The sequence below is a fragment of the Canis lupus genome, chromosome 37 (assembly GCF_003254725.2).
Source record: "Canis lupus dingo isolate Sandy chromosome 37, ASM325472v2, whole genome shotgun sequence".
Classification (NCBI taxonomy): Eukaryota; Metazoa; Chordata; class Mammalia; order Carnivora; family Canidae; genus Canis; species Canis lupus.
Window position 1 is genome coordinate 26,308,470 of NC_064279.1, and position 24,764 is coordinate 26,333,233.

At 54.1% G+C, this 24,764-nt stretch overlaps 1 protein-coding gene and 1 long non-coding RNA gene across 2 annotated transcripts; one reads left to right on the top strand and one right to left on the bottom strand.

Moving 5' to 3' along the window:
- Positions 1–14,199: 14,199 nt before the first annotated feature.
- DES (desmin) lies at positions 14,200–21,424 on the top strand. The gene is made up of 9 exons (XM_025441697.3): positions 14,200–14,848; positions 15,822–15,882; positions 15,997–16,092; positions 16,248–16,409; positions 16,565–16,690; positions 17,091–17,311; positions 18,606–18,649; positions 20,333–20,415; positions 20,622–21,424. Exons 1-9 carry the CDS (start codon positions 14,274–14,276, stop codon positions 20,661–20,663), a joined length of 1,410 nt encoding a protein of 469 aa, XP_025297482.1. The 5' UTR covers positions 14,200–14,273; the 3' UTR covers positions 20,664–21,424.
- A 271-nt stretch (positions 21,425–21,695) lies between these two features.
- LOC112656386 (uncharacterized) lies at positions 21,696–24,704 on the bottom strand. The gene is made up of 2 exons (XR_007409023.1): positions 24,449–24,704; positions 21,696–22,940 (listed from the first exon to the last, which is right to left on the bottom strand). It is a non-coding gene; the product is annotated as an uncharacterized LOC112656386 (long non-coding RNA).
- Between the last annotated feature and the right edge of the window lie 60 nt (positions 24,705–24,764).

Here is a 24,764-nt window from a genome sequence, read left to right on the forward strand (position 1 = left end):
CTCATCATAGGGTGCCTGGGTGGTACAGTTGGTTAAGCATCTGACTCTTGGTTTTGGCTCAGGTCATGATCTCGGGGTCATAAGATCAAGGCCCCCACCCCCCCACTCCTGCCTCGCTCTGTGCTCAGTGTGGAGTTAGCTTGAGGTTTTCTCTCCCTTTCCATCCCTCCCCCACCATGCATGTGTGAGCTCTCTCTCTCTCTCTCAAAAATAAATAAGTAAATCTTTAAAAATAAACCTCAGGGGCGCCTAGATGGCTCAGTCAGTGAAATGTCCCAGTCTTGATTTCAGCTCAGGTCGTGATCTCAGGGTCCTGAGATTGAGCCCTTGGCTCCAAGCTCAGTGGGGAGTTTGCTTGTCCCTCTCTGTTCCTCCCCACTGCTCATGCATGCTCTCTCTCTCTCAAATAAATAAATAAAATCTCAAAAAATAAAAATTAATCTCAGCTATTTCTTTTACCTTTTAAAAATGCGGCTGCTAGAACATTTAAAGTGACATATATGTGGCTCCTAATGACACTGCTGTTAGATGGGTGAGAAGTGGAGGGGACCTAACAATGGACCAGTAGCCTGTGCTAAGGCATCTGGGAAGCTAGAAATGGAGAAGTTGGGAGCAAGCAAGGTGGTGGGAAGAGATGGGAAGACATTTGAGAAGTTTGATCATGAAGGGAAGGAGGGAGGATGACAGCTCAGGGAGGAAACAGAGTCCCTGGAACAATGCACACATCACCCATCAGCTCTTCCTCCTCCTCCTGTCATCTTCCCAAAAGACAAACCTTGGGCGCCTCCAGTCACCCCCCCATCCCATGCAATGACTCTAGAGTAAGGCTCCTTTCTCTCAATGCTGGACAGTGGGGAGTTGGCCACACATGGCCAGCAATCTGGGTTTGGATGCTAAGTACCAGGTAAGAAAAATCCCTAGCCTGGCCATCCATTGTAAAGGTAGCTCCCATCATCCCTCCCTGACGCCTAGAACTGGGCCCTGGGCAAAGGGGAACGGTGGGGGAAGGAGGGGAGATCCGGGACCGAGGCCCGGGGAGCTGGGGTCAATGTTTGAGACAGGGGAGGATTTCTCAGAGGAGCAGTGTGGCCCAGGAGGCACAAGTCAGCCCCCAAACCGGCCAGACAAGGCTTCCACTATGGATATATTTCATCAAGGGAAATCAAGCAGCCTGGATCTAATATTCCTGCCTCTGCCCTCCCACTCAGCCCCACAGAGAAGCTGTAAACACTCGAATGCAGGGATTAACTCTGCATGTGGTGTCTGGGACATTGTGAACAACTCTTGGCGGCTGTGTTTGTGTCTGTGTTGGATTGATCTTTTAAACCCCCAGCACCCAGGATGTGAAGCTTGGTACACAGTAAATGCTGATGGAGGGAAGGAAGGGTACATGGGTGAACAAATGACCAATCCATCAACGCATAGAAGCAGGTAGTTGGAATGGGCTAAACTTGGTCTGTGCTGGATTTCTGGGCATGGGCAGCAAGAAGGGGTATCTCACAGGCCAATAGCAGTGTCCCAGTCAGGAGAACCGATGCCCAGTGCACAGCTTTGCACCATCCTACCTCCTTGCCACCGGGCTCTGGGCCGCAGGTTTTGAGAGACACTGAACGTCCAGGCTGTAGCCCTTCCCGGGCGAAAGCTCTGCCCCTGGTCTCTTATCCTATTAAGTACTTCTTTAAAACCCCTAAGGCCTCTGTAAAAGGAAAGATAATGTGAAGAATTCCAGAAGGGTTGGCTAAGCCTGGCTGGGAGGTGGAAGGTGGGGCCGCGCTCTTTCCCGGATCCACGGAGGAGGAAGGGCACTCCAAACTCCTCAGGAAGCCCACACTTTTCTCTTTTGGCCACTGGAGGGCACTTCGACCCCGAAATACCAGCTCCCAGCCACCGTTCCGTCTTTGGGGAGAAAAAAAAGGTTTTTAAATCATTCACAGCCATGGTTTGCCTGGGCGGAACATCCCATACAGCTCTAACGCCTTAAAAAATATAGAATCGCATTTAACATTCACTACACGTGTGAGTTATCTTAAAGCTTGTTTAAGAAAAACAGTTTGCTCAGCTAGATACCATTTGGGAGGAGGAACTTGAACCCAAGCCCTTGTGCACCGACCGACGGTAATCAAGGAGTGCACAGGGGCGCCTGGCTGGCTCATTGGGCAGAGCAGGGAACTCTTGATCTCAGGGTCTTGAGTTCAGGCGCCACTTTGGGCATTTGGGCAAAAAAAAAAAAAACCACCACCACCACCACCACCAACCAGGGACCAGTGAATGCTCATGGAACTGAAAAGCAGCCCGGCTACATAGATTCGTAGAGAGGAGTATGCTCCACAAATATCCTTTCTGAGCAATTTGCACACATATGAAATTGGAAGATGGCTTCCAATTTGTACATTTCATAGGTGATGTTTTTTCCTCCTGAAATGATGCTATTAAATAAATGAAGTGTTTCACAGTTCATGTCTGTCTTAACTTGGAGGTAATGGTCATTGTAATAGAAGGCAGAAAAAGATAATTTTCATTTAATACTTCAATAGCGCTCGCAATCTACCCAGAACTGTCCTAAGCCCTTACATAAGGTAACTCCATTAGTCCTCATACCTGCCCTAAGAGGGGTGCACTGGTATGAGCCCCATTTATAGGTGAGGAAAGAAGAGCCTCAGAGAGGACAGCAATGTGCCCAAGGTCGCAGGGCTAGTGAGCAGCAGAGCGGGGATGAGGCAGTCTGGTCCCAGAGTCTATAATCTAGAATTTGGGGGGTGAGGCTGGAGCTGGCCTGGAGAAGAGAGAGGTTAGAGTTCCACGGGAGGAAATGCACTTTGGAGCGGAGGGTGCTCCTGGCAGCCCCCAGGACGTTAACAAGGGCCTAGAGGTGGGGAAAGGAGGTGAGGAGTCAGGCCAGAGGGCAGGGCAGAGGCCTGCGGCTAGAGTTCACTGGGGCCTCCTAGGGGTGGGAAGAAGAGAGGCTACCGCAGGGGTGCTGGGTTGGGATGGGGGTGCTCCAGGGCAGGGAGGGGCTGAGGCCACCCTGCCCCCACTCCTGTCCAGGGACTAGTGTTTGGGAAGTGCAGTGTGTGCTCAGGAAACGGTCGGATTGGATTACAGGGAAGATTAAAGGAGCTAAATTGGGCCTGGGGCTGGGGGAGGTGTCGGAGAAGGGGACTGCTAAGGGCCAGCAGCTGGCCAGCCCCGGGAGGCTGCTGGGAGCTAGGGGTGGGGGCAGGGATCCCTGGGCAGGCAGGAAGCCCTTCTGACCCCAGCAAGGCCGGAATGTGGGGTCAGCAAGCAAGGGCATCCACACTCAGATGGAGCTGAGGGAGAGGGAGGGGCTGAGACCCAGAGAGCAGAGGGCTGGGGTGGGGGGGGAGTAGAGACAATGGGGGAAGTGGAGAGAGACTAGAAGGGAGGGGTGAGTGGGTGAGAGGGGGGTGGTTAGGAGGACCGGCCTGGAGAGGACAGGAAGGGGGCAGAGACCAGACAAGGGGAAGAAGCTGGGAGTGGAGACAGTCTGAGGCTCATCCTGAGAGGGTATCTGGCACTCCAAACCTTGCCCTGTCTGGGAAGTGGGGGGCACTGTTGCTTGTAGGGTGTTGGTAGAGAACTCTTTGCACAGAACAGAAAAGCACCCTCCCACAGTTCCAGGGTCCTTCCCCCTCCTCCCAGCCCCTCCCCCAGCCTGATTGGCAGCACCAGCTGCAGCCCCTCCCAGTTCCCAAGGCAATTGGTCAGTGGTCTATTCTGGGGCCCAGGATGGCTGGGGAGCCCAGGGAAGGGCAGAGGGAGATCCATCTCTTTGAGGTTGGATGGGGAGGGGGCATGAGGGAGCCTCTTTGGGGCAGTTGGGGGATAGGGTTCTGACTGCCGTGGGTGGGGAGAAAAAATCCAGTGCTCTGTTTTCAACAAATTGTTATCTCTCAGGATCTTTAAAGCTGGGAATGGGGAATGGTATCTGGGACACCTCTGGGTGGCCCTGGGGCCGGAGAGCTGTGGCAGTGGGAATCCCCAACAGCTGATTTTGGACCCCAGGATCAAGTCCAGCCCCCAGGCCCAGTCCTCTAGGCAGCCTCTCTAAGACAGCACTGTGCCTGCTGTTGCCCAGGCTGCTCCCAGACCAGCTGGGGGCAGTCTGGGGCCAAGGTGCACTCAGGGGATCCTCTCCGGCTGGGGAGAGTGAGGCTGAGGGTGGCACAGAGCTTAGTGGCCCCACTGACCCCTCTATTCCCCAGATGGGAAATCTTCCGTGCCCCCAGGTCCTGTGGGCAGGAGGAGGGTCTCCTCCTCTGCTGATGGAGTCTGGCCCCTTAAAACCTGCCCCCAACAAGCCCAGTTGCTTTCAGAGGACAGTGGGGTTGGGGAGCAGAGTAGGGTGGAAGGTTGGAAAGGTTTGCCTGCTATACAAGGGACTTCTCAGTGGCGATCCCTGGATAGGACTGAGCTAAAAAAGGACCTAGAGCTGAGAATGCCAAGTCAATCGGTGGCAAGGCCTTAGAGACACAGAGAAATGAGCTGGGTTTCTAGGAGCCATCAAGGAAGGTTCAAATCCAGACTTTGGTTTTACCTGCGACGCAAACTTAGAGAACTTCCCTAACCTCTCTGAGCCTAGTATCCATTATTGTAAAATGAGGATAAGAGTTACTTCCCAATATGTGAGGCTTAGAGATACGGTGGTTTCATGTGGCAGGTGTCTGGAAAAAAATACCATGCCCAACAGAACTACCAGTTACGGAGCACCTACTGTATACTAGGCATGGTATTCCAGACACCTATCATATATCCTCACAACACTGGGAGTAACTCTTATCCTCATTTTACAGATGAGTAAACTGAGGCTCAGAAAGGTGAAGTTACTCCCCCAAGAGTGATAGATCCAGTTTGAATCCAGACAGTAGTCCAGTAGCTGCTTCCCAAATCAGCGCCCCCGCCCCGGCCCCCTCACCCATCCCTCTGCAGGGTCAAATGGAATTTTGGCCATTGGCTGGCTATCTGGACAGATGTAAGAAGATGGAAGGATGACAGCCTGGGGCTGTAAAAACACTTAGGGTCCAAGAAGGGGTATCTTCTGGAACCCGAGACTCATTTTCATTGTGTACTTGGATGGTCTGAAGAATAAAGCATGGCACTCAGTAGCTAGAACGTCCCCGAGTGCTGTGGTGGGGTGTGGTCTGGACTGGCAGAAAAAGCCCTGGGGTCTGAGTGGACCCCAAGATAACTGTGACTCAGCTGGTTGGAGGAAGAGGAGGATGATCCTATAAGGCTATAGATAGCAACTGTGCATAGTGGCCATGTGAGGTCATTGCCAGCCTGCTTAGGCCCTGTTTGAAGCACTCCACAGCCTCAGAGTGATGTAGGAAACCTGGAAAGTGCCCAGGACAGCAGAGATATGACCAAACTGGAGGGGCTGAAACCAAAAAAGCCTATGAGGAAAGATGAAAGGAATGGGGATGATCAGGGAAAGAGGCTGAGTGATGGTACTAAGAACATGACAGGCTTCCAGGGAAGACAGGAAGCCGACTTTCTCTGGGTTAAGTTCTAAGAAAGAAAGACAGGGCTTGCATTTCAGCAGAGGGATTAGAGTTAGGCCTTAGGAGTCTATCTAGGGTATGAATCCGTGGGGAGGCGAGGGAGCCTATGACATCTCCTTGCGGGGAGGTTGGAGCAGGGCCGAGTGCCACCCGATCCCATCTCAGGGGCTCCCGACTCACCCCAACACCCTGCACCCTGCTTCTCAGACCCCTTCCCCTCTTCCACCCACATACACCCAAATCTGGTCAAAGAGCGTTTCCCCGATTCTGTGTGGGGGTTTGGGTTGGGAGTGGGGGTGCACGTCTGTGCGGGGACAGGGGGCTCCTCTGCCTCGGATCTCTGTCTCTTTAGGACATGGCTCAGGACTAGGTACTGTTTGGAGAAGTTCAGAGGTATCCCCTACAAAGGGCTGGGAGTTGTGCAGGGTGGCTGGTGTGCTGAGGAGAGAGATGTGCAGGGACAGCTGAGACGCTGAGCGGGTGCAGGACGTGCGGGCTGCATTTGTTTTGTTGAGCAGAACACAGGGATGGTGACAGTGACAAGGTGGGGGGGAGGACAGGAGGCCAGGGCAGGTGGGAGGAGCAGGAGGGGATGGAGAACATATGTTCAAGGAGGAAGCCGATCCCATTTGTGCTGGCTGGTGTAGCCACGTCTCATCATGGGATAGGGGCCCTTCTGGGGCTGTGCCAGAGATCTGGGTCCCACTTGATGGCGAGTCTGTGATGAGCAGAGAGGCTCCCAGCAAGGCCCGGAAGCTTTGATTCAGAAGAAAAAGGCCTCTCCGACTCCTCTTCTCTGGTCGGAGCAGGGAAGAATGTCTAAGGATATTTCACTTGAAGCAAAGAGAAACTGAGACCCGGGGGAGGGACACGAGCAATCCCATCACACAGCTTATCCGGAGCTGGCCCAGGCCTCTGGCCCCCCAGATGCGGCTTGGCATGTGGATGCCTTCCCGGGGTGGGGGGGGTCTCCTAGTGCTACTGAGGCCCCTTCCCCTTCCCTGGAATTGACTTCGGCCTGGTCCTCTGCTCCTGCGTCTCCTACTGATGAAGCCTCCAGGAGGCTGAGAGTCCACAGGGCACCTCCACCTGCAGCATCTCAGTAGCCACCCCCCCCCCCCCGCCCCCTCGCCCTGGAAGCTCAGCCCTACCCCCCACCCCGCACCCCCTCCGGCCTCCACAGTCGAGGTGTCCTAGTTGGTAGAATTGGGGGCTGGGAGGAGGTGAGCTTGGCCTCAGACTTCTCCTACTTTGGCAGAAACCCCGCAGCGTTCCATGGCTGTAAAAGGAGCGTGGGGCAGGCTGGGGTTGGAGCCGGGCTACGAGGCCTCCCCAGGGAAGAAGCTGGGTCAGGGGTGTGGGGGCCTCGAGGTGGGGGGGACAGATGGGGATGGAGTGGGGATGCCCGGTGAAGCCAGGGTCCTGGAAAGGGGTCTGGGGTTACATGGAGAGGGGGCGTGGGGCCTGGAGGTCTTAAACCAGGGAGAGACGAGGGGTGCATGGCTAGCCCCGCCTGGGGCAGGGGGCGAGCAGCGCAGCATAAGGGAGAGGAGTTTCTGGGAGAATCCTGCTGCCACCGTGCAGCTGGGCCCCCCACTCCAACCTCCCCCTGGTGATATCAGGAAGAAACAATTGCCTCTGGACATTCCTTCCCTTTTACAGTCACCCCAGGCTCCTCCTCAGCAGCCTGTGGAGGTTTTGCAGCCACTAGAGCTGAGAGGAATGGGGGGGCAGTGGGGAAGGGGGCTGTTGGGGGAGGATGATGGGGGAGGGGCCTTTGGGGGAGGGGAGTGGGGAAGGGGGCTGCTGGGGGGAGGATGATGGGGGAGGAGGAGGGGGCCTCTTGGGAGAGGGTGGTGGGGAAGGGGTCTGTTGGGGGAGGATGATGGGGGAGGGGCCTTTGGGGGGAGGGCTCTGGAAGCCCTAAGCCACGGAGGCACCAGGGACCAAGGGCTCAGCTGGGGACGACTCGCTGTTCCCACTGTTCCCACTCCTTTGGTCCTGGAGACTCAGGATGTCAGAGGCTGAGAGCACCACAGGGGTGACCTGGCCTGAGCCCCCTTCACACCTTGGCCTGATGGGTGGCAGAGGAAACCAGACTTGCCTGGGTCACACAGATGGCTGGTTGCCGAACCCCCAGGATGAGCATCACCCTCTGCGCCCACCCCCCTGCCTGAGCCCCCCTCCTCCCTCACCAGGTGCTGGAGCCGGGGCAAGAACAGGGCTCACAGCTGCACAGTCTCCAAGGCTCTTGGCAGTGGCTGCCTCCTGGCCCAAGGCAGCTCCGGGGAGCACAGGGTGCTCGGCGGGGTGGGCCCTGGAGAAAGGGACAAAGGACTCCCTGGGGGGGTCGGTGGGCGGAGGGAGGTGCCTCCCACCTGGGATCCAGGTACACCTGGGGGAGGCAAGGCGCTCCCGGTTCCTCCTTTCTGACTTCTTGCAGTTTCTCCTCAATCCAAATGCCCAATGCCGGCCAGGTCAGTGTCCCCACCCCAGCCAGTCTGTGCCAGTGCCAGTCACCTGCTGTCCCCCATCTCCGCCACCTGCAAGATCGGGGAAGCCCTATGGGTAGCTGGGCCTTTGGGTTCCAGGGAGGCCTCTGCGAGGTTCTGAGGTCGGTCTGGGCATCCCTGAGCCCTCCAGACACCGAGCTCAGGGGAAGGCAGGGGACAGCAAATGCAAAGGTCTGGAGGCTGGGAAGCGTTTGGCAGTGTCATCCAACAGAAAAGAGGACAGTGTGGCTGAAGTGAGGTGAGCCTCCAACAGGCAAAGTGTCTGAGAGGAGTGAGTTCTGCCCCCAAATATCTGAACTGTGGAAGTGGGGTTCTTTTTCCCTGCTTGGCTCCCAGGTTAGAACGAGTGGCATAGCAGAGACACATCTTCTGGTCTCAAATATAAGGACATGTTTTCATATGTATGTGTGTGTGTGTTATATATATATATATATATATATATATATAGTTTTTTTTTTTTTTTAAGTAGGCTCCATGCCCAATGTGGGGCTTGAACTCAAGTCTCCGAGATCAAGAGCTGCATGCTCTACTGACTGAGCCGCCAGGCACCCTTAAGGAAATGTTTTTTTTTTTTTTTTTTTTTTTTTTTTTTAGGAAATGTTTTCTAATACCAGAGCTGTCCACTGTCCCGTGACAAAGATGTGTGAGGTACTCAATGACTCTTAATGGAATGGAATGGGCTGCCTGGAGACACCGAGTTCCCAGCTGGACCCATGCTTGCTACAGTCACCAGAGAGATTCCAATCCTTTTTTTTTTAAGATTTTATTTTTTTTGTCCAACAGAGAGCAAGCACAAGCAGGGGGAGCAGCAGGCAGAGGGAGAAGGAGAAGCAGGCTCCCCACTGAGAGAGAGCCTGACATGGGGCTGGATCCCAAGACCCTGGGATCATTACCCAAGCTGAAGGCAGACACCTAACCAACTAAGCCATCCAGGCGCCCCGAGAGATTTCAACCTTAACTGAGAAGTAAGGACATCAGACTGGGGGGGGGGCCTCACGACCTTTGAAGTCATCTTCAACTTCAAGTTCTCAAGACTCTCCAAGGTCAGGGTAATCTGGGAGGATTTCAAGCAAAATTAGGACTGATTTTCTTCTTTAACTGATTCGACAAAATGTATTGATAACACCTGGTGTGCAAGACGCTGTACCACATATACAAGTTTATAAACTGTCCCCTTGGGATCCCTGGGTGGCGCAGCGGTTTGGCGCCTGCCTTTGGCCCAGGGCGTGATCCTGGAGACCCGGGATCGAATCCCACATCAGGCTCCCAGTGCATGGAGCCTGCTTCTCTCTCTGCCTCTCTCTCTCTCTCTCTCTCTCTCTCTCTCTGTGACTATCATAAATAAATAAAAATTAAAAAAAAATAAACTGTCCCCTTTCTTCTGAAAAATACTGAATGAAATGGTCTTAGTGAACCTTCCCATTTCCAACATCAATTAGCTCAAGAAAGAGTGTGACCATAAGATAATGTGATGATTTTTTCAAAAGATTTTATTTATTTATTCATGAGAGACACACAGAGAGAGGCAGAGACACAGACAGAGGGAGAAGCAAGCTCCCTGCAGGGAGCCTGATGTGGGACTTGATCCTGGGACTCCAGGATAAAGCCCTGGACTGAAGGCAGACGCTCAACCACTGAACCACCCAGGCATCCCAGAATGTGACTATTTAAAAAAAAATAGTTTATCAAAATTTATATATTCAAAAGTCTGTCCTCAGGGTGTTCATAGCAGCACTGTTTACTATAGCAAAAGAATGGAAACAGTATAAATGTCCGTACATTAAAAATTGGCTAAATTAATTACGGCAAATCCATACAGTGAGATGAGGATATTAAGAAGAATGACTCAAAACCTCCCAACCAAGAAAAAAGCAGGACCAGATGGCTTCACTGGTGAGTTGTACCAAACATTTCTGAAGTAACATTAATCGTTCTCAAACTCTTTCCAAAATTTGAGGAGGAGGGCATACTTCCTAACCCATTCTATGAGGCCAGCATTCCTCTGATACCAAAACCAGCAGAGACACACAAGAAAATAAATCTGCAGACCCATATCCCTTATGAATATTGGTGTAAAAAAATTCTCAACAAAACACTACAAACCAAATTCAGCAGCATATTAAAAGGATTATACACCATGACCAAATGGGATTTATTTCTGGAATGCAAGGATGTTCAAGATATGAAAATCAATCAGTTTAATATACCACATGTACAGAATGAAGGGAAAACCCCACATGATCAATTTCATTTACAATAGCATCAAACCAATAAAATACTTAGGAATAAACATAACCAATGAGGCATAAGACTGGCTTATGAAAACTAGAAAACATTGCTAAAATAAATTAAAGAAGACACAAATAAATGGAAAGACATCCCATATTCATTGACTGTAAGACTTAATGTTGTTAAGTTGTCAATACTGCCCAAAGTGACGTACGGTGGGGTATCTATCAAAATCCCACAGATATTTTTTTGAAGAAATGGGAAAAATCCATCCTAAAATTCACATGGAATCTCAAGGCACTCTAAATAGCCAAACATATTAAAAAGAACAAAGTTGAAGGCTTCACACTTCCTGATTTCAAAATGATTACAAAGCTACAGTAATCAAAACAGCGTGGTACTGTCGTAAGGACAGATATACAGGCCCACGCAATACAACAGGGAGCCCAGAAATAAATCCTTGCCCATACCACTAAATGTTTTTCAGCAAGGGTGCCAAGACCATGCACTGGGGAAAGGACAGTCTTCAACAAATGGTGCTGGGAAAACTAGATATTCCCACATAAAAGAATGACGCTGGACCCTTACTTTACACCATATACAAACATGAACTCAAAATGGATTAAGGACATGAAACTGTAAAACTTTTAGAAGAAAACATAGGGGGTAGAATTTGTGGCATCGAGTTTGGCAGTGATTTCTTGGATATGACCCCAAAGTACAGGCCATGAAAGAAAAAAATAGATTAACTGGACTCATCAGGATGGAAACTTTTTGTGCATCATCAACAGAGTGAAAAGGCAACTCACAGAATGGAACCCCTTGAACTTTGTGCCAAGTACATTATCCATCCAGATGAATTATTGATATTTTCAGTGTGTCCAATTCTCAGTATTCCCCTGGGGAGGCTACATTCTTACTCCAGAGGTGCTGCCCAGTTCAGAACGTGGTTTGGAGCACTCCTCTTTCACCTGCTGTCCAAGCCTTGGAGTGTTGTTTTGCTGCCCTCCATGGTAGCAGATTCTCAGGGTTGGAACTGAAGTTTGGAAAAAGCCCCAAGTGGTTCAGAGCCAAGTCTGGTAGATGTTGATTCTGACTAGAGAATAAGTGACATTATTTATTTATTTGTTTTCTGCTTCATTTAACCAAGGAACTGAGGCGTTGGGCTGGTCCGAAGGGCAATTTCCTTATGTGGTGTTTTCACTGTTCACAGAGAGGACTCCCAAAAATGTTCTGTCCTCCTTGGTATTGTGGAAATGGGTGCGCAGTCTCCTACAATAGATTAGTCAGGAATGTTTTGGGTGCAAGTGACAGACGCCAGCACCAAGTGCTTTAAGTGGGGGAAAAAAAAAAAGGAAAAATGTATTGGCCCCAAAGTCAGGAAGGTCACTGGGGGAGCTCACAAAATCAAGGGAAGAGCTGCAGGACCAGGGTCCCAGGGGCTGGAATTTAGGAATTCCTGCCTGGCATTCTCCTCTTGAGGTGTCTCTGCTTCTCCTTGAGTGTTAACCTCCCTTTCCCCCTGGTGTAGGAATGACCCCACTGGGCAGGAAACACGGTTGCCACAGGCTCCAGTTTACGAATTGCTGTTCCAGCTATAAATCTCAGGAAGGTCTCTGACTAGCCCTTTTCAGGCCCGGGTCACTCCTTGAGCCAATCACTGCAGTCAGAGGGATACAGTTGTTAAGACCGGCTGGGAGCTGAGTCACCTGTCCACCCACTGTGTGCACTCTGTGTGTGTGTGTGTGTGTGTGTAGCATTTGTTACCAAAATAAGGAGACAGGACAGAAAGCTTGCCGGCTACTTGGAACTATAACAAGGAAGGTTGTTGCCTGGGATATGCTAAGGATCCACATGGTCCCTAAAATTCTCCAGGAGCCTACAATCTAGTTTGGGAGACGAGACACGAAAATAACCAGAACGCAACAGCTTGCACTGACTCGAAGCCTGGATAAGAATATCTGGAACTCCCCACCCACCTCATAAGCCTGTCTCTTGGATAAAAATTAGATACTTAGTGTGGAAAGGCTTTGAGAAGACAGCAGTAACCAAGCCCTTCACAATTCACCTAGCACATTCACATTCTTTCTGGGGACAAAGCACAGCTCTGGAGTCAGACTGCCTCAACTTCCCGAGCTACACAATGGGAATGATACTAGTTCCCACCTTGTAGGGTTGTTAGAGGATTGGGGGTGCTCAGCAGAGTGGCACACAGTGGGCGTTCAGTTTACATAAGGTGTTGTGTAGTGTTATTATTATTTTTTTAAGAGGGGGACCAGGGCAAGGGCAGAGGGAAAGGGAGAGAGAGAGAATCTTAAGCAGACTCCACGCTCAGCGTGGGCTCGATCTCACAACCCTGAGGTCATGACCTGAGCCAAAGTGAAAAGTCCGACGCTTAACCGACTGAGACACCCAGGTGGCCCTATAGATCATTATTTGAGCCTCTTCAAAGCCCCGTAGGGTAGACATGGCAAGGCTGACCATTTCCGCTGTATAGTGGAGGACACAGAGATGTGAAGGACGTGGCTGCTAGTAATTGGGCCTGTGGGTGATGGCATAGCTCGGGTACAACCAGCACTCTATTTCAGAAGTTTGCATTCCGAAAGAGTCAGGTCCAAGAGAGGCCTGTACAGTGCCAGGTGGAGGTGTAGGGAGACAGCCAATGTTCATGGAGAAGTGGGGATGTCCTCAGGGGTCAGCTAGTGCCTTGTCCCCAGGAGGAGGAGGAAGGCTTGAAGGGCGGGACAAGCCCTCTGTGGGACTCATCCTGGCTGGGGGCTTGGAGCATTACAGGGGTGAGAAGTGATTGGGGCTTATCCCTCCAAACCTTCCTGGGCCATCTGACGCCCACGCCTCCTCAGGTACAGGGTCCCCACCCCCCAGAGCGCCTCTCCTGCGCTTGTTTCCCAGATTGATGCATTCTCCTCTATAAATACCAGCTCTGGTATGCTGGGCTGGCAGCTGTTGCTGCCAGGGAGATGGCTGGGTTGACACACCGCTCCTGACAAAATACAAACCCCTGGTGTGTGTGGGTGTGTGGGTGGTGTGATAGGGGGATGAATCAGAGGAGGGGTGGGGGTGGGCACACGGGGGGCAGAAGCCAGGAGAGGTTGGTGTGTGGGGGTGAGAGTACATGGTAACTGGAAACTGAGAGAGCGCTGGACTCTTTCTGGAAATCACCCTGTTGTTTATAAACTGGAGGCTCCGCCCTGCTCCGGGGAGGGGGAGGGAATGGGCCTACTGTAGCCCAGAGGGAAACTGAGGCTCAGCGCTAGAACCTGGGTACCAGCGGACATATCCGAGTAGGCCGGCTGTCCCAGGACTGCTCTCTGCGCCCCCCCCTCGGCCCCCCCCCCCCCCCCCGGGCTCCTCGCTCACCCTCCTTGCCCGCCTGGAGACCCTCGCCCTCTCCCCCTGCGGCGGGATGCCTGTCTTTGCCCACACCTCTCCCACTTCTAGAGAATCTTTAGGGGGGAGAAAAGGTGATTTTGAGTCTTTCCTGGCAATACACCTTGCTCTTTCGGGAAGTGACCCAAAGTCTCTCCTCAGAGCCAAAGGCACGGCCTCAAACTCTGGAAACTTCTCTCCCACTCCCTCCCCTGCCGACCCCCAGGAGGAGGGGGGGGCGGGACCCCGGGATCGCAGACTGGCCCCCCCCCCCTCGGGCGCAGGGATTCCGATGCGGGCTGCCCGGTTGGGGGGACAGGCCTGCCCACCTGCCACCCCCCCCCCCCCCCGGGTCCCGCCCGCGCCTCCTGGGGCCCCTTGCCACCGCCGAGGGGCGCAGGGCTCTGCTGGGGAGCTGGGCTCCCCGCCCCCACGCCGGCGGCCGCCCTTCCTGGCAGGACAGCGGGATCCTGCAGCTGTCAGGGGAGGGGCGGCGGGGGCTGATGTCAGGAGGGATACAAATAGTGCGGGCGGCCGAGGGGCCCCGTCTCCCCTCGACGCCTCCGCCCTCGGCCGGCCGCCGCCCGCCGCCTCCTCCGCGCCGCCCGCCGCCCGCGCCGCCAGCATGAGCCAGGCCTACTCGTCCAGCCAGCGCGTGTCCTCGTACCGCCGCACCTTCGGCGGCGCGGGGGGCTTCCCGCTCGGCTCCCCGCTCGGCTCGCCCGTGTTCCCGCGCGCCGGCTTCGGCACCAAGGGCTCCTCGAGCTCCGTGACGTCCCGCGTGTACCAGGTGTCGCGCACGTCGGGCGGCGCCGGGGGGCTGGGGGCGCTGCGGGCCGGCCGGCTGGGCACGGGCCGCGCGCCCTCCTACGGCGCCGGCGAGCTGCTGGACTTCTCGCTGGCCGACGCCGTGAACCAGGAGTTCCTGACCACGCGCACCAACGAGAAGGTGGAGCTGCAGGAGCTCAACGACCGCTTCGCCAACTACATCGAGAAGGTGCGCTTCCTGGAGCAGCAGAACGCGGCGCTCGCCGCCGAGGTGAACCGGCTCAAGGGCCGCGAGCCCACCCGGGTCGCCGAGATCTACGAGGAGGAGCTGCGCGAGCTGCGGCGCCAGGTGGAGGTGCTCACCAACCAGCGCGCCCGCGTGGACGTCGAGCGGGACAACCTGCTGGACGACCTGCAGCGGCTCAAGGCCAAGTGAGGACCCGCAGGCGCTCCCAGGACCCGTCCCCAGGGCGCCAGGAAGCCCCCCTCCCCCCGCCCCTCCCGTGGGGACAGAGTCATCTACCGGTGTCCCCCCCCCTCGGCTCTCCCTCCTGCTCTCACTCTGCAAAGGGGAAGTTTTCTGCGGGATGGGGGATGGAAACGGGGTGGAAATGAGAGCCCCGGGGACCTGTGGACAGCCCCCTGAAAAGCATCTTAAGATGCTGAGGTGGTGTCGCTGGGGGATAAGCAGATGAGCAAAGGGCGGATGCCCTGGCACAGTCAGGGGTGGGTGGGTGGGTGGGGGCTGTTAGGAGACCAGGAAAATCTGAGGCAGGCTGCAGAGAGCCCCGGTGGGGAATCCAAGGGGTGGCTCTCAGCTCATCTGTGGTGAGGCCCAGGGGAGGTGGGTAGAGAGCAGGTCTTGGTCCCTGGGCTGGGGTGAGGCTGTGCCATTTCACAGAGGGAACGGATGAGCTAGAGGAAGCGGAGGGGGCTAGCTGCAGCCCCCCGAAACCTTGGAGGACCTAATGGTGGGCTTTACCAGGCTTCTGGCAGGAAAAGGCAACAAGAATAGAGCAAAAGTGCTCACGGGACCTGCTTCTGACAGTCCGAGTGAGCAGAAGCACCGTCCTACCACCCAGGGCACAAACAATAATTGAGTCCCTACGAGGCCTAGGGCTGGGGCTGCAAACCAGGAACAGGGGTGGATAGAACAGACATGGTTCCTAATCCCAGGGAGGTCACAATCTGGTGGGGACATAGACTTCCGGGGTGTGGCTCTGGGGAAGAAACTGGGCCACTTCCTGTCCCCTCCCTGGGTGGGCAGGGCCTCTTGTCTGCACCCTTGTAGTCAGCCCTCCTCACCGTGTCCTGAGTCCCAGTCCCTGGGCAGCCCCACCAGGCCATCCCCACTGCCGGTTTTATCCCCACCAACCGTCTCTTTCCGTCCGTCTGTTGTGGCCAGGCTGCAAGAGGAGATCCAATTGAAAGAAGAAGCAGAGAACAATTTGGCTGCCTTCCGAGCGGTGAGCCCTCTTTGGTCCCCAAGCAGTGTTACCCCTTTGACCCCTTGTGGCCCCTGGTCTCCCTCTGCCCTGGGTTATCAGTGACCCTGTCCCCTCTTGCTTGACCACTACCAGGACGTGGATGCAGCTACTCTAGCCCGAATTGACTTGGAGCGCAGGATTGAATCTCTCAACGAGGAAATCGCGTTCCTTAAGAAAGTGCACGAAGAGGTATGCCCTCAGCCTTCCTCCTCAGGGTCCTTAGGCCCTGGTGAGGACAGCCGGAAAGGGGGAGGGGCAGTGCAAGGCTCTGGGAACAGGGGCGTGAGGGGGTGCTGCGTGTGTGGGGCCGGGTAGAGCACTGAAGCCCCATCGTGCCCCCGCAGGAGATCCGAGAGCTACAGGCCCAGCTTCAGGAACAACAGGTACAGGTGGAGATGGACATGTCCAAGCCAGACCTCACCGCCGCCCTCAGGGACATCCGGGCCCAGTACGAGACCATCGCGGCTAAGAACATCTCAGAAGCTGAGGAGTGGTACAAGTCGAAGGTGGGCAACCTGGTCCAGGGCCTCCATCCCCGTTTGGAGGTGCTCCCTGGGGCTCTGTCCGTGGGGAGGACGGTGAGCCAGGGTCTCCACGCTCCCTTGCCGTCCTGACCTGCCTCCCGTAAACTCCGCATCTCACTACTCCTCCCTGCCCTTAGGTGTCCGACCTGACCCAGGCAGCCAACAAGAACAACGACGCGCTGCGCCAGGCCAAGCAGGAAATGATGGAGTACAGACACCAGATCCAGTCCTACACCTGTGAGATCGACGCCCTCAAGGGCACCGTGAGTCCCCGCCCACCTCCCCAGGCCTGATCCTTGATCCTCCGCCTGCTATGACCTTGGCTCTCATCACATCACCCAGAGAGGGCTCTGGGTCTCTTTCTCTTCAAATATCCCCCACGCATGAACACAGACAGGTGGATTCTCAGCTGAACTCTCAGGAATCATGGGGGTCTGGAGAGAAAGGACATGGATGTTTCCTTTGATCACTTCTATTCTCTGGGTTTCCACATCAGACTTCACTTGAGTTCGGGGTTCCCCTAGCTCAGACCAGTTTGCCAGCTCCCGGACCTGGCCCTCTGGGGCTGTGACCCAGCTCCAAGGCTACGACCCTCCCGATCCTGGGCCCCTAGTGCTCACCCCTCCGAGCCCTCTCCGTGACCTGGGTGTCCCTCTCCTGCAGAATGATTCCCTGATGAGGCAGATGCGGGAGATGGAGGACCGCTTTGCTAGCGAGGCCAGCGGCTACCAGGACAACATCGCGCGCCTGGAGGAAGAGATCCGGCACCTCAAGGATGAGATGGCCCGCCACCTGCGCGAGTACCAGGACCTGCTCAATGTCAAGATGGCCCTGGATGTGGAGATTGCCACCTACCGGAAGCTGCTGGAGGGCGAGGAAAGCCGGTGAGGGGCTGGTGGTGGGAGTCAGGGGAGTGCTGAGGGGCCCATTCCTGCCTCCGGGGGCGGTGGGGGGTGGTGTGTGAGACGCTGAGGATTCCCTTAGCAAGATCTGGAAATGATTTTATACAAGAGGCCACCACACCACTAATTGTAGAGAATTAATGAAGGCCACCTGGGGAAAAAGTGATTTAATTAATAGCTTTTATAAAAAGAGAAATATAAGTATTCCCTCATCTACCTTCAGAATTAAGAGCCAGCAGCATAAAACCATGTTCAGCAACCAGTAATAAAATATTACTGCTAGTCAAGGGAGAGATGAAAGCAGAGTGGGGAATGGTGAGGAAGGAAAGGGAGGGGGCAGATAGAGACAAAGAGAGAGCCTGGGACCCAGCCTAAGAAGGAGTGTGCAGAGACTCGTACCCAAGGGTACACTGCACACGCGCGCGCACACACGCACACACCTACCCCCATAGGGAAAGACAGCGTGACATGCTCAGAGCAACTCACCTCTAGATACCAAAAATGACATGACTCGAAGGCAATGTGAGGGAACTTTCTGGGGCGATGGAGACGTTATGTATCTTGACTTAGACTGGAAGTTACATGGGTGTAGACACTGATCGAAACTCATTGAAGTGCATACTAAAGATCGTGCATATCACCGTGGGTAAACCTAACCTCAGTTTAAAACAGGTCAATTACTCAAAAAACAATGATGCTCATAAAAATGATAATACCTTAAAGTTTAAAAAAATCAGCAGACGTGTAAATACAGACCTGCACATAGAGAGGTGTCAGATTTCATAGTTACATCTCCATGTAAGGTGGCTCCAGATGTGTAGCATTTTCCCTGCACTAGGCATGTGAGGATGGCGTCTACCCTAGGACTTGCCCTCCCGTGCGTAGGCCAGAGGTTCCCAGCCTGGCTGGAGGGTGGGCATACACATGATGGATGTGGCCTACAGTTGTTATCGATACATCCTGCGGTGCCTGAGGAAGGAGATCCTGGTGAACTGGGTGGGGGGGGGGAGACTAGGAGGTCGGGGTATTCACGTCAAGCCAGCAGGTCAGAGATGGAATGGGATGATCCAGAAGGGACAGTTCCTGGGATAGCTGGAGTTGCCCTTTGCCCTGTGACCCTATGCCCTTAGCAGTGTGAAAGTGGGAATGTTAGGGTCAGTAGAGCAGGGACAGCTGACGATGGCATTTAGTGAGAACCGGAGCAAGCTTTGATGGGTGGTCACAGAGAGAGATAGAGGGCCCTAACCCTTCGGGGGCTTGATCTCTCCCCTTTCAGGATCAACCTCCCCATCCAGACCTACTCTGCTCTCAACTTCCGAGGTGAGTGCATGTTGGCAGGTGGATGCTGGGGTGGCAGGGGCAGGAGTCCAGCTTGGGTACTGCCCAAGGCCAGCCAGGGAGGGGGTTTGGAACCATGGGGACAGGGCTGGGGTCCAGGAAAGAGAAAAGGAGCTGCTGCAGGTGGGTGGGGAAATTTAGGTAGAGGTACCTTCTAACAGAGAGGGGTTTTTATTTTATTTCATGGCATTATATTGACTGTGTCCCCTGGACCTTCTGAGAGTCTTGAACATCAGCACATGGCTTCTATTCCCAATATACCCCAAATCTCAAGGTACCAAGGGTGTCCTTGGGGATCTGACAACAGAAGCATCTAGAACCATACACCCTGAGCTACAAGGCACCCTCCAGCCACTGTGTGCTTGGCAAACTGTCAAGCACCCCCCACCTCCCCCTAGCTGCTTGTTGAACACCTCCAGTTTGCTGGAGCAAGATGTTGGATGCATGTTTAAAAAAAAAATGAAGCCAAACCTTAGCAAAGCCAAACAATTAAAAGAACGAGCTCCTGGGGCATTTTGCCATCCTGACATTAGTTATATGCAGATCGAGTGGCTTTCCAACCCCAGAGAGCAGAAAAACACGCTATAATGATACATTAGGAAAGCAAGTCGGAGTCCTTGGCAGCGTCGCCTTTCCTAGATCAAACCTTTTTTGTCTTCGATGTTCATTTCCATCGGGAAAAATACATGCTGTGCTCCACCGAGTTACAGCGTTCATCACAGGCTGGTTGCTCGCTGAGGAGATTCATGGGCACCAAACTCCTAATACCTGGGACCCAAATTTGACCCTCCCTATGAAACTCAGAACGTCTTTCTGCCATTTGTGGTTTTTGCAGACACCCAAGTGGGAGCCTTGCAACTGAAATTGCTTAAATGCATTTTCAAATCAATGGCTCTGCGGCCACGAGAGTGCAAGTATCATTGCTAATGTTTGACGGTGAAGAAACTGAGGCACAGAGAGTCAGGTGCCTGGCCACCTGCACAATGAATCAGTAACTGACTCCCATCTGTTTCCCTCTCATTAAGACATGGTTTACTCATCTGGATTCTTAAAAGAAAAATCGTTTATTTATTTGGGAGACAGAGAGAGCGAGGAGGGGGGCCCAGAGGGAGAGAGAGCCTTAAACAGATTCTGAGCTGAGCATGGAGCTCCATGTGTGGCTCGATCTCGTGACCCTGAGATCATGACCTGAGCTGAAGCCAAGAGTTGGACCCTTAACTGACTGAGCCACCCAGGCACCCCTCATCTGGACTCTTAAAGGGGGCTGGGTGCCATGAGGTCCTCCAAAAGAGTATGTTGGGACAGGGTTCGGGGTTCTGTTAGGAGACAAATTCATGCAGGGCTGTGTTGGAGCCCAGGAGTGGAGAGGGAGTGAGGAAGCCTGGAGAGGGAATGTTGGGTGGCCTGGGGCCTCAGGGGTCCCCTACCCTCCTGAATCAGTCATAGCTGGAGGACATGTGTGGGCTCCCGAGCCCATCTCAGCCATGGGACTGGCCCCAGTGTCTATAGAGCCACCTGCTGGGTGCTGGCCTCAAGGACAGGTTCTAAAGTCTTGCTGAAGAAGTAATAGGCTCATCTTGAGGGGATAGGAGTCTTCTGGGCTCTACCCCACGGGACCAGTGGCCAGACTTGGTCAGGCTGAGTGTGTGGATGGATCCGTTACAGAAACAAGCCCAGAGCAAAGGGGTTCTGAGGTCCATACCAAGAAGACGGTGATGATCAAGACCATCGAGACCCGGGATGGGGAGGTGAGCCACCTGCCTGGTTCCCTTACCCTTGTGGGGGTTGTGACGCTGTCAGCCAGGTGCCTTCCACCAGCTATGCTGGTTCGAGGCCCTGCCTGGAGGGAGAGGGGGTCCTGCTACCCTGGTGTTGGGGAGTGTGGAGCAGCCCCTGGCTGGGGCTCCATTCTCCTGCCAGCACTGGTTTGGACTGGGCCTCTCTTTCTCCCCAGGTTGTCAGTGAGGCCACACAACAGCAACACGAGGTGCTCTAAAGCCAGAGACCCCTCTGCCAGCAGAGACCATCCTCGCCCCTGTCCTCACTGCCTCCTGATGCCAGCCTCCTTCCATCCCAGGGCACCACACCCAGCCACAGTGCTCCCCCTCACAGCCTCTGACCCCTGCTCACCGACCACAACTCATGGCCCCCCCGGGGGGCATGGCCCACCCCTGCCCAGGCACAGGCAGCCCCAGCTGTGTGAGTCCTGGATGTTGGAAATGAGGGAGCCTGGCTCTTCGCTGCCCTCGGGGGTGCTGGGCAGGGCCCAGATGGAATCAGTGCCCCTGCCCCTCCCACCTCTGTGGCCCCTGTGACCTCAGGCTCTCGCCTCTGCCTTTGGAGAGGGCCCCAGAGCAGGGTGTTGGGACCCCGTGGGATGAGGATAGAACCCATAGACCTCCCACTCCCTTCTCCGTAGCATGGGTCAGAAAGAAAGGGCAGCCTCCCCAGCAAGCCGGGCAGGTGACTGAGGGACTGGCCCCCGTGGGAATGGGGGCTTGAAACTGACCCCATGGCCCCTTCCTTTCCCAGGGTGGGCTTAGAAAGCAGGGGCTGCAAGAGGGAACCCCCGAAGGTGCCAGATGTGGGAGCAGGAGATTCAGAAGGAGAGAGGGTGGACGAGATGCTGGAGAGGAGAGGAGAGGAAAGAGGCAGAGAGTGGTCTCAGGCAGGGGGAGGGGTGCCCCCCTCCATGCCTGCCCCTCCCCTGCAGCAGGGGCTCTGGACAGAAACAATAAAAAGCAAAGTACTAGCCTAGCACGTCCCTGGCTGTGTTGACTGCCTGGTCTCCTCTGGGGGCCCTTCTGAGCACCCCTTGAGGTGGAGTGTGTGCTGCCTTTCTGCCCGATCAGACCGTCCCCCAGGGCCTGTCACCCTACTGTTCCCACAACCTCCCAGCCTTGCTGTGTGTCTGTGGCACACGGCTGGGGGGGGGGGCAGGGGGCTTTTGTTTAGGGAACCTTGAATACCTCCTGTTAGACCCCAATTCCTGGGCTGCCTGCCTTGGGCCCCCTACTCAACCTTCAGATCATCAGGGCCCCAGGGACACCACCTGCTGTTCTTGGAAGGACATAGACTGGCTCTGGAGTAGGGCTCCCCTATCCCTTCCCCAAAGGAGCTCACAGCCTCTTCCCATTAAAGCTGCCTGAATGCCTTCTATGGGCAAGGGCCGATTCAGGAAAAATAACAATGTTAAGAAAAATAGAAAGCTCTATCTTGTTTTTGGAGAAGAAGACTCAAACACTCTAAAGATGCCAATTCATGCTACATTAACCAGTACTTCCAACGCAATGCAGTCTCAAGGAAAATACCAAAGGGAAATTTGGGGAGCATTTGGTAAGCACAGGGGAGGGGAGTGTAGGACATATGAAAAAAAAAAAAAAAAAGGAAATCCTAGAACAAAATATTAACCCAGATATATTAAAGGCTTCTGTGGGGAAAACTTAATGATTCAATATAGGCTTGGGGGCCATTGGGCAGCCACGAGGGGCAGGAATGAAGCCTGTCTCTTTTCGCTCCTTCCAAAAGATAAATTCCAGATAGATCCAAGACTTAGGAAGCTTGATGGATCCATATAGGCTTCAGCCTTCAAGTTAGTCCTCACAGACTTAAGGATTGTTCTGTAAAGGAGGGGGGAAGAGGGTAGAGATCACAAACATGGTAAATTCAGACATTCTGTAGGGAAAACAAACAAACCCAAAACATAACAGGGCTTTAGTCTTAGGTTCCCTAGTCTGACATTCCTAACTGGCTTTTTCCAGAAACTTCCAAAGCCTTTCTGGTGTCTCTAGCTTTCTCCCTCTCCTTGGATGTCACCCTTGCTCACAAATTGCTCCTTCCCTCTGGGTTATGGGTTACGTAGCTCCTCCCTATAAGAATGCCCCCTTCTCTGTGGTAGTCTTCATCTTTGCCCGGGGAGCATCGTGGGCACACCCCAGGTCCCCACTGTCTATACCGGTGAGTCGTGGTCGTTTCTACCCCCCTCCAGTGGGATGAATGCTGTGAGCCCCAGAAAAACTCCCAGTCAATCCCTAGTGGAATTGCAAGTGAAATTAGAAGTAACATTTGCAGTGTCTTCACCCCGGGATACAGGAGGCTGAGCGGGTGAGGGCCCCCTTGTGGGGGCTCAGAATCTGAGCTCATCTCTCTGTGAGAGAAACACGCTTGGGTGAGGCTGGGCTCAGGTAGACAAGAGGTAGTGCATGTACCTGTGAGCAATTTCAGGAGCCTCTCAGCAATTTCTTCTTTCCCCTAAATGAGTATGCTCGCTCATCTAGGCCACAAAGGATAAAGGGACACCAAGGTCAGGGAAGGTCTTAGAGGCATCCTACCCTCCAAAAAAGCTTAGGTGTAGACCAGTCACTAGAGTGGAATCTAGGAATCGCAGATTCTCAGAGTCAGATGTCAAGGCCCCCAGGCGGTGATGCCCACGATCCAGAAGTCCCCTCCTGGCCTTGCGCAAACATCTTGATGAGCAGTCATCAAGCTCTGCCTGAATGTGTCAGAGAACACACTACGTCCATGGTGACCCCTTGTAGCTGGGGCCAGAAAGCTCTCCTCTTTGGCACACGTCTGTCTCCTGTGATGACTACCCACTTGTTCAGACAAAGGAGGAGACCCAGACCCACCCTGTGTCCCCAGTGGGGAAGCGTTCTCTCGGCAGAGCCTTCCTGGGAGCAGAAGTCCTCTGGTTTTTTTGGGGGGGGCCTGGCTGGCTCATTTGGTAGAGCGCCTTGACTCTTGACCTTGGGGTTGTGAGTTCAAGCCTCACATTGGGTGTTGAGATTACTTAAACATAAAATATTTTAGGGGCGCCTGGGTGACTCAGTGGTTGAGTGCCTGTCTTCAGCTCAGGGAATGATCCCAGGGTCCTGGGATCGAGTCCTGCATCAGGTTCCCTGCAGGGAGCCTGCTTCTCCCTCTGCTTATGCCTCTACCTCTCTCTCTGTGTCTTCATGAATAAATAAAATCTTTAAAAAATAATAAAAATATTTTTAAAAAACCAACCCCCCCCCCCAAAAAAAAACCTAAGTAGAAATCCTCTGGTTCCAAATGCTCTGCTTTGCTTATCTCCTTGGGACCTGGAGAATGAGGCAGGGAATGTAGGGCAGGGGACATGGATATGGCGGTGCTCCCAAGGAACGGACAAAATAAGCCAAGAAATATTTGGGTTCCATGTGGTCATACATGTGCACCCCATCACCTCCACGGCAAAGCCTCTCTCTGTTCCTTGGGACACTCTGTTGTCTTCTCTTACAAGACTCTGAACGTCAGGGAGAAGTAAGAGAGCTCACGGATAGCAGACTAGCGTCTCATTGGGCCCGGGGGACCCATTCTAGACCATCTCAGACCCCGCCTGACGGGTGAAGTAGGAAGGATTATGGAGACAAAACGTGTCCCTAAGCTGGGAACCGAGGGCTCAAGGGACACCGTCCTGCCCTCTCCACTCTGACTACCCTCCTCCCCTCCCACCCACTCACCCTTCCCCCTTCCTCCTCTCACCAGCTTGTCTTGGAGCCTTATGCAAATATACATCTCGGACCTCTGGTTCAGCGCCTGAATGTCAGCTAATTAAGGGGAAGGTCTTCATTCTTTCACTCACCACGGGTTTCCCGGTGCCCGGGAGAGTACTTGCTCCGTAGAAGGTGCTCATGAAATATTTAAGTACTTGTTGAATGAATACCCACTGAGCACTTTTATTTACTTTTCTCCAAATTAAATATTTACTGGGAAGGCTGATGACCCCCACTTCACTCACTGATCCAACCAACATTTACTGACCTTTTACCATGTGCCAGGTCCATGGTGCACGTTATGACCCACAGGAAACTCCCCACGGCCCAGAGAGGTGGGGGAACTGCCAAGGTCGCACAGCATTATCTGTGGCAGAGGAGGACCAGGCCCCGGGCTCTTTGGCCTCCGGAGCCCAGATCTCTTTCCATGACACCATAGGCTTGTGATCTCGAGGCGGGACAGAGTGACAACACACTCCAGGCCTGGCGCCAGGCCGCGGGGCACTATGGGGCCCATTCTGAGGGACAGATGAGCCCCTAGCTGCCAGCTGCCCTGGGTGGCGGGCCTGGCCAGAGCCCGTGGC

Bases quoted from the DNA above. Each gene is read 5' to 3' on its own strand.
- DES (XM_025441697.3), top strand. From the start codon at position 14,274: ATGAGCCAGGCCTACTCGTCCAGCCAGCGCGTGTCCTCGTACCGCCGC. The intron at 18,650-20,332 runs GTGAGTGCATGT...GATCCGTTACAG, and splicing joins CTCTGCTCTCAACTTCCGAG to AAACAAGCCCAGAGCAAAGG. The intron at 20,416-20,621 runs GTGAGCCACCTG...CTTTCTCCCCAG, and splicing joins TCGAGACCCGGGATGGGGAG to GTTGTCAGTGAGGCCACACA.